Source organism: Rhinichthys klamathensis, unplaced genomic scaffold, assembly GCF_029890125.1.
Source record: "Rhinichthys klamathensis goyatoka isolate OS25496 unplaced genomic scaffold, OSU_Roscu_1.1 h1tg000170l_1, whole genome shotgun sequence".
In the NCBI taxonomy this organism is placed as follows: domain Eukaryota; kingdom Metazoa; phylum Chordata; class Actinopteri; order Cypriniformes; family Leuciscidae; genus Rhinichthys; species Rhinichthys klamathensis.
Window position 1 is genome coordinate 2691568 of NW_026606701.1, and position 9270 is coordinate 2700837.

The following is a 9270-nucleotide window of genomic DNA, read 5'->3' on the forward strand; positions in this document are numbered from 1 at the left end:
TACAAAAGTGTGCTGCGGTCAGTAACGCTACCAGATGACAACTCGGATAGTCTGATAAACTGTCCTTGTCCTCGGAAATTATTCGTTTCTATGACAGTTCCCATAATAAAGCCGTGTTCGTCTTTGCTGTTGATGATAATAAACTCCACGTTAATGAATCAACTTTACTGTATAACAAAGAGAGCGTGCCAGCAGGTAAAAGTGGCTGTAATAAGATGCCAAAGCAAACGGAAACGTGTAAACTACCTTTCACTATTTAGGCCGCTGCCATTTTATTTACATTACGTCATAGGGTCGGGGCTTTCGGTTTTGAGTTTCAGTTGTAATTTATTGTTTCCTCACCTATGGGCACTTTTGGCCAGGATGACTTTTACTCAAACTCAAGTTTAAAATCTGTCTACTAACTATACGTTCATCAGTGTACGTATGACGTAGGCTATAGACGAAATCTTGCTTTGATGACGCACAAGTGATATTTACCTTGATATTTTGCTAAGGTTTTATTATGGGCAAAAAGTAATTTTCGCCCAATAAATAGGACAATTAAGTGATGATGGTTATCATATAGGGTTTAAACGTGTAATAATTCATAATTTACTATAATGGATACCCATTGTTTGAAAGTCTGGGTCTGGGAATAGGGCAAACTATAAAATCTTCAAGTCTTTTGAAACGTAGCAAAAAATAAACAATGAATAATGGTCAAAACGTTTACAAGTTTTAATTTGAATTTCAAATGACTCAGGAAATGTATCAATTTACATAGCCTATAATATATTTTTTTAATTTATGAACCCCATATCCTGGAAGATGAAGCAAAAAAAAAAAAAGGCTATAGACCTTCTCCCCCCCCCCCCCCCCCCCCCCCCCCCCCCCCCACCCCCCCCAATTTATCACAGGCTTGCATGTCTTATATCAAAATTTAACTGCCCTTTTTAAGCTAGGCCTAAAATAACATTCATATGCCTAGCTATATTAAAAAGAATGACCATCTCGAATAATAATAATAATTAATAATTGCTGGCGTTTAATTTTTCCCTTTTTTTTGGCAAAGAAAGGTTACAATTCCTCACCTCGACATGTTTGATCCATTAAAAAAAATCTTAATAGACTCAATGAATATGTGGTATTAAGAGGGCAAACATTAATATATGATATCTTACAATTTTATGACAGCATTATCGTGAACTATGAACCAGTTATGCCATCAAACCATAGTCTCCCAATACTACTGGAAGAAAATTACTTTTGTAGGATGAGCAACATTTTTAAATTCTATTGCGATTTCATTATTTATTATAGATTGCTGAGAATGGTCCAGTACTGCCCTCTGCTGGCTACAAGACACACTGATCAGCCTTATGAGAATGCCACTGAGACACTAGTGAAATATGCTTTCACATAGTTTGGAGCTTTCTGATGACGGGGGAAAAAAACTTTTCCAAACAAATTACACAGCTGATATTCTAGCTAGCCTACTATGTAAAATGACAAGCCACATAAATCGTGATGAAATAGCGATAGCTATAGGCCTAGATGGTTATATGTGATTGTCATAAATGTTTGACACGCAATAGTGATATTTTTAATTAGTAAATCTTAAGAAAGTACGTTTATATATTTAAAAGAAAGACAATAAAGGTGGTGTAAAATGGTATTGGAGGCTGAGCCATCTGGAACTTATTTGTCACTTTACCTGAATTCACCATAAACAAATCAGTACGATTTATTAATGTTGATTATTCTGTGTTATTCAACGAGCCCACTAATTTCTGTATATTTGGCTAATCTTGCATGAGCCCACTTTGGAATCCAGACAAAGATTTGGACAAACAAATGAACAAAATGATAGGCTTATTTATAAACACAGCTGACATTTCAACGTCATCGAATTAAAAGAAATTAAATTTCTTTTATTAAACGCCAAAAGTCCCGCTTTGGTGTGCGTGGGTTTAATACCATGAGCAGCCCCCGCGCGTTTACGGGACGTCCGTCGTGTATCTCACGCGCGCTGCAGGTGCGTGGAATCCTGTGACTGTGTGTGTGGCGAACGCTCCGCCCCTGTCAATGCAAACGATTGAAGAAAAGTCGCGGTCGAAAGCTGAACTACGGTACTGACACATTTCAAAACTCGAAAGCTCTGAAAGAGGGCAGCACGCGCTCCTGTACTACTTTCTGCAGTATGCATCGTTTTCTTATTCAGACTTCCTTGCGTTTTTAGTTATTTATTTATATTCCTGTTTTAACCATTTCGATTTAATTTGGTAATGAAAAGATCTGAATGAAATACGTTTTTCTTCTCAGATATGTGTTCGGATGAAGAGCGCGCGGTGACGGGGGGCTCCGGTAACGGAAAGTTGCGTCAGTGGCTGATCGAGCAGGTGGACACCGGAAAATACCCTGGACTCGTGTGGGAGAACGACGAGAAGAGCATCTTTCGAATTCCGTGGAAGCACGCGGGGAAGCAGGACTACAACAGGGATGAGGATGCTGCGCTCTTTAAGGTACAGGCAGATTGAACATGGAGGGGTTGAGAAACGTCAGTAACAGTAACGCATTATTTCTCCCATGGGACCTTATCCTACTCGTGTTACACGAGTCAATGACGTAGCGCTCATTTTTGCTCAAAATATACATTCAAATACAATTCTTAGACAACGCATGTTTCCAATTTCCAATTGTTTTTTTAAATTATTTTTAATAAAAGTTAAAAAGTGGTGTAACTGTTCGGAAAAGACAGTAAAAACATCTGCTCTTCGCATGGTGGTCAAAAATGACCAATTTTTTTTTCTTTCTGTAGGCCTACTATATTTTAGTTTGATTATGTTTTTTATTTAATATTTTATGGTAGGCTACTACATTATATTTACGCAGTATCATAGTTATACTCAATTTATTCACGTTTTGAGCATAGAAAATTAAATTTCCAACTTAAACTGTCGTAAATCTTGAATGCTTTATGCAAAGGCTTAAGTTTGATCTCTTTTCAAATACGAAATTTGAAAAGTGAACTTAAAAAAGTGACAGAATTTTACGTTTATTGTTATGAAAAATACTATTTTCAATTTTGATATGAAATCTGTATTTTCAAAAACACGTTTTACTCTAAAACTGCAAGAAAATCAAAGGCATAAAAAAAGTTGTGTTCCAAATTTGTGGTTGATATCTCAAAAATTGAGCTTTCAGTGAGATTTTATTTGGCCGCAATACCAAAAGATTTCATGAGATGAAATTTGTCTCCCATTGGAGCACAAGTGTGACTTTTTTTCTGGACCATTTAACCTTTTCGAATCATGTCCATGATTTTTTATTGTCTTCACATAGCAAGTGGCAAGTTTCGTACCATTCCGATGAAGTAAAAAATAAAAACACTTTACTTTTTTTGGTAAAAAATGAGCACCTGAGGGTGAAGTAGTGCGGTGTTTACATAAGTAGTGTTTGCATAATCAAATATCTTGCCCTTTTTAATGAGAACTGCAGTTTTTTTTTCCTTCAGGTCAAATTGTTTGATATTGTCAGGATTGAAAAATTCAAGATTACTAAAAAAAAAATCGATAACATAATAAATAATAAACGAAACAATAATAAAATAGTTTTTTTCAAGATGGAAGGAAAGTACTTTTTACATTTTTAGCATATGCAAATCAAATATTTTTTGAAAAGTGTATAAAAACCAACATAGAACAAAAGATTACATTCCTAGGAACTTGCCACATGTATTTTATACCAGATTACTTGAAACATTTCAAATTTTTATGGACATCCTTGTATCTGATTGACCCGTATGTTGGCCTCTCGGTTGGAACTTGTTTTCCTGCAGGCTTGGGCACTATTCAAAGGAAAGTTCCGGGAGGGAATCGACAAACCTGACCCACCAACTTGGAAAACGCGTCTTCGGTGTGCTCTTAACAAGAGCAACGACTTTGAGGAAATTGTGGAGCGCAGTCAACTTGACATATCGGACCCCTATAAAGTGTATAGGATTATTCCGGAAGGATCCAAAAAAGGCAAGGGGGAGCATATTGTGTGGTCCATATTCAGTGCTCTCATATTTCTTCATAATGTGAATGAAGGACATCAAACAGATTAGAACTGATTATTTTATAAATATTTCTTTAGATATCTGATGAAAACAATGAAAATATGTCATATTTAAATGTTGCAGGTTCCAGATCTACTGATGATTCACAGTCCAATTCAAACTCACCTAGTTATCCAATACACCCACCGTATGCACCAGCACCTTCTCAGGTTAGAATCAAACATCATCTTAGTTGTACTTTGGCTTGTGTGTTCAGATCTTTGCCCTTCGGATCACTGTATGCGCTTGTCATTACAGGTGTGCAACTACATTTCTCCAGCAGAGAGAGGATGGAGGGATTACCCCACCCTGTCTGAGATCCCTTACAGCCAGAGCCCCTACACTCCACGCTGGGACCCTGGTACTGTCTTACTGTGTGTGCTTGAAAGAGAATGTATACAAGCAAATTCATGTAGCAAGCAATTGCATTGGGATATTTGTGTATGCGCAGGGTACCAGTTCAGTGGCTCCTTCTTCAGTTGCAATGCATCTGATCCACAGCCGTCACCCTTCACCCTGGACACCAGCATGAGATCCGCTGAGGCTCTGGCCCTCTCAGGTACTGTACATGCTCAAACATAATTATAAACACAGAGACTTTGACAGGCTTAATAGGAATGGATTGATTGCTCTTCAAGTATTGATACTTCTGATACTGATTTTGTATCGAGATGATCATCTAGATGATTTCGGAGATCGCTTTGAAAAGAAAAGAAAAGTGGAACAGTATTAAAAATTCTGACCAATAACTAAAAGTAACTGTAAGTATTTTCATGTGATGAGGCAATTACGTCAACAACAACATAACATAATTTAAGCATCACAAAATGATGATGTACAGAATGAAAAATAGATGTTCATTTTGAGATTTGAGAAAGATCACATTTAAAGTCATGACGTTACAGAAGTAACCACAGATATTTTCACACATCTGAGTGAAACAGATTATTGAAAAGGAAAAAAATGGACTTTTTATCCCTCATTTGTTGACTGAATGGAGGCACATCTGAATGAATGCTTGCAGTCAGTTGTAAGAAAGGGTTTAGTTTAAGTGAACTAAATGATTGGACTATTTTCACTGTGAGTTATGATTATGATGACATTTTAATTTAAATTACGAGGTCAAAAAAAAAGAGAAGAAAGATATGCATGGATCAATTCTTCACAATAAGATCCATAACATGCATATAGAAAATAGATGGGGTGAATTTTCATTTCATGCTGACTTTTGTGTTTTTAAAGATTACCTTCAATTGAGAATTATATGATGACAAGTAATCTAAATGTTAAAAAACTCTAATATTGGCTGATAACTAGCTGATATGGTACTGTTCAATTTTGCATCGTATTTTTTCCTAGTTGTCTTGACATCAACGGCTCCAATTATGATATATATTTAAAGTTTAAAGGGTCCCACTTTATATTAAGTGACTTTAAGTACTATGTACTTACATTGACATTCATAATTTGATACAATAGACTTGTGTACATACATGTTTTTACATTGTGCTTATATTTTAAAAATACCTGCATGTAATTACAGCTGTAATTAATGTATGTAATTACATTTGTTATTACACTGTTGATCCTTCTCTTACACCTTAACCCACACTTAAACCTACCTATACCACCACACCTGACCCTAACCTTACCAGTATCACACCTCAATAGCAGCAAAAGTCTTTTACAATACAACATCCACACAATAAGGTCATTGTACTTATTTTTCGATGTAAGTACGTAGCACTTAACGCCACTTAAAGGGTTAGTTCACCCAAAAATGAAAATTCTGTCAGTAATTACTCACCCTCATGTTGTTCCAACCCCGTAAGACCTTCGTTCATCTTCGGAACACGAATTAAGATATTTTTGATGAAATCTGAGAGCTGGATCACTCCTCCATAGGCTTCTTCAGGGATTGAACTTGCCGGCCTCGAAAAGTTATTAAAGACATTGTTAAAATAGTCCAAATGACTACAGTGGCTCAATCTTAAGTTTATCAAGCGACGAGAATACTTTTTGTGCGCAAAAACAAACAAAAATAACGACTTTATTTCAACTATTCATGTCCATCTCCTTGGGCCTCGAGTCAGTTCACTAGTGTAATAGCGTAAGCTTCTGTTGTTGTACGTCACACGCATCACGCACATGACCAGCGTCGGCCAATAGTGAGCCTACGTGTGACGTAGCTCTACGGAATCACACTACGTTAACTGACTAGAGGCCCAAAGAGAAGGACATGAATAGTTGAAATAAAGTCGTTATTTTTTTATTTTTTTCCGCACAAAAAGTATTCTCGTCGCTTGATAAACTTAAGATTGAGCCACTGTAGTCACTTGGACTATTTTAACGATGTCTTTAATAACTTTTCGAGGCCGGCAAGTTCAATCCCTGAAGAAGCCTATGGACTAGTATGGAGGAGTGATCCAGCTGTCAGATTTCATCAAAAATATCTTAATACGTGTTCCGAAGATGAACGAAGGTCTTACGGGGTTGGAACAACATGAGGGTGAGTAAATACTGACAGAATTTTCATTTTTGGGTGAACTAACCCTTTAATATAAAGTGGGACCGTTTAAAGACCATATTAAAGTTTATTTTATTTGATCTCGATTAGATTACCGCTTAAATGTGGTGGTGTTTTACCGGGATGCCCTGGTGCGAGAGGTAACAGTGACTAGTCCAGAGGGCTGTCAGCTGGGCCCTAGCAGAGAGGGACAGGCCTTCGCTTCACCTGGGGCTCCAGAACTGGTTGAACTCCCTCATGCTGAAAGGGCATCTCTGGAGCGTGGTGTTATACTCTGGATGGCTCCTGACGGGCTCTACGCCCGCCGCCGCTGCCCCTGCAGGGTGTACTGGGAGGGAGCTCACGCTCCACCTACTGACAAACCCAACAAGCTGGAGAGAGAGCAGAACTGCAAACTGCTGGACACTCATCTGTTCATAACAGGTTAGTGCATGGTAACGTATTCATGTGGGCAGTTTTTCAGATAAATTACAATAAGATTATGACAAACAAAAGATCTGATGACATGTTAAAAACAGGTTACTTTATCAGTCATCTTTCTCAGCAAAACTGAGAACCATTTATTGTAAACATTTATATCTCTCTGCTAAGTAATTCACTGCTTGTATCATATATTTGCACATATCCATACACACATTTTACTGTAAACAAACACATCAAAGCTTTTACAGTAAACAGTGCGTCACATTATCTGTGGGTTGATATTTAGTGACAGTCAGTCATCTATGAGTTACAACTCACTCACACCCACTTTCTGTAACAGATTCACCGATTGTTGTGATTCTCACAGAACTTTCCAGCATATGAGTACAACTCAAATACCACAGGAATCACATGTGCCACATTCGACAAAGCTCACAGTGTGGAAAGAAAATAGAGAATGAGATGAAAATAGAAAAAAAACATTCTTATTACAGAAAGAGATGAGATCATACCAATGGCTTGAAAAACATGTTCAATCACCTGCCTACAAACGAACACACTGTAACAAGCATGCAGCCAAATACTCAAGATTCAAGATAATAGTTTAAGAATTGGACATTTCGACCAGTAATCGGAAAAATCTGTCACATTTCATGCAGACATTTACAAAAACATTCAGGGTGTTCGTATGTGTATACAACCCTATTCAAAAGTTTGGGGTCAGCAAGACTCTTTTATTTGAAGAAATTAATACTTTTTTCAGCAAGGGTGCAATTCAATTGATCAAAAGTGATAGTAAAGACACTTATAATGTTACAAAAGATTTCTATTTCAAATAAATACTATTCTTTTTAATTTTCTAGTCATCAAATAATCTATAAAAATGGTTTTCACAAAAATATTAAGTTGTTTTCAACACTGATAATAATAAGAAATGTGTCTTGAGAAGCAAATCATTACAATAGAATGATTTCTGAAGAGTAATGATGCTGAAAAGTCAGCCTTTCCATCACAGGAATAAATCACATTTTAAAATATATTCAAATAGAAAATGTTTCTCAATATTACAGTTTTCACTGTATTTTTGGTCAAATAAATGAGGCCTTGGTGAGTATAAGAGACTTTCAAAAACAAAAAAAATCGTACTGACCGCCAACCGTTTGAATGGTAGTGTAGATCTCCATTATCTCCCTCTTCCAACCATTTGCCGATGTATTTATTGATCTCACTTGCCATTGGCTGTGAATAATCTCCTCCTCCGTATCTCCTGTAGAGTTGCAGAGTTACGCCCTGCACGCTCGTCCTGCGCCATGTTCCCAAGTGCTGCTATTCTTTGAGGATGAGAGTACTGATGCGCAAAGGCCAAGAAGGACATTCACAGTGCAGGTTCGTCTTTAACCTTTAAAATATGACATTTCTTTGGTTCGTTTTAATACTGATGAACAGTTAGGAACAAAACATAATGATTAATGTGGTAATTTGCTCTTGTCATTGTGTCACAGGTTGAGCCACTGTTTGCTCGCCAGCTTCTCTACCTCAGTCACCCGGGCAGCATGAACTACATCCGCAGCCATGAGCTTTCACACCTTCCCCCTGAACACGCCATCTCCCCGACCCAAGATTACCACAGAGTCATTACGCATCACCATAACAACGCCTCTCAAAATTGACCCTGGAGGCTAAATCCTGGATTACTGGGATAGTTCACCCAAAAATAAAGATTCTGCCATAATTGATTCACTCTCATGTTGTTCCAAACTTGTATGACTTTCTTTCTCCTGTGGAAAACATAAGAAGATTGGACAACATTGGAGCCCATTGACAAGAAAACATTTCACAAATGATCTGCTTTCATGTTCTACAGAAGAAAGTCATACACGTTTACATGACAATGAGGCTGAGTGAATAATGGCAGCATTTTCATTTTTTAATGAACTATCCCGCTTCACACTTGTAATTTTGAAAGGAGGTTAGCGCCATTTTGAACCCACGGTTAAGAGCTTATCAACAGATAATGGACAAGAAGTGATTACGGTAAAATAGCTTGCAGGCTCACCAAGTGCCATACTTGTCCAATCAATATGCAAACAAGAATGTTAACCCAGGGTTTAAATATCTAGCGTAAAATCTCGAAACTTGACAACCCAGGACTAATTACTAACCCAGGATGAAGTTTGAACAGTGTGAAATATGGAAGAATATAACCTAGAACTGTAAATCCTTGGTTTATTGTAAAAAG

The 9270-nt window shown here is 37.2% G+C and overlaps 1 protein-coding gene across 1 annotated transcript; it reads left to right on the plus strand.

The window, feature by feature from the left end:
• Positions 1 to 2072: 2072 nt before the first annotated feature.
• Positions 2073 to 8779, plus strand: irf4b (interferon regulatory factor 4b). The gene is given in 10 exon segments (XM_056259934.1): positions 2073 to 2180; positions 2305 to 2504; positions 3821 to 4026; positions 4173 to 4251; positions 4340 to 4442; positions 4533 to 4640; positions 6699 to 7031; positions 8305 to 8417; positions 8534 to 8632; positions 8635 to 8779. Coding segments are annotated over 9 exon segments (1287 nt in total). The 5' UTR covers positions 2073 to 2180; positions 2305 to 2306; the 3' UTR covers positions 8683 to 8779.
• Positions 8780 to 9270: the final 491 nt, after the last annotated feature.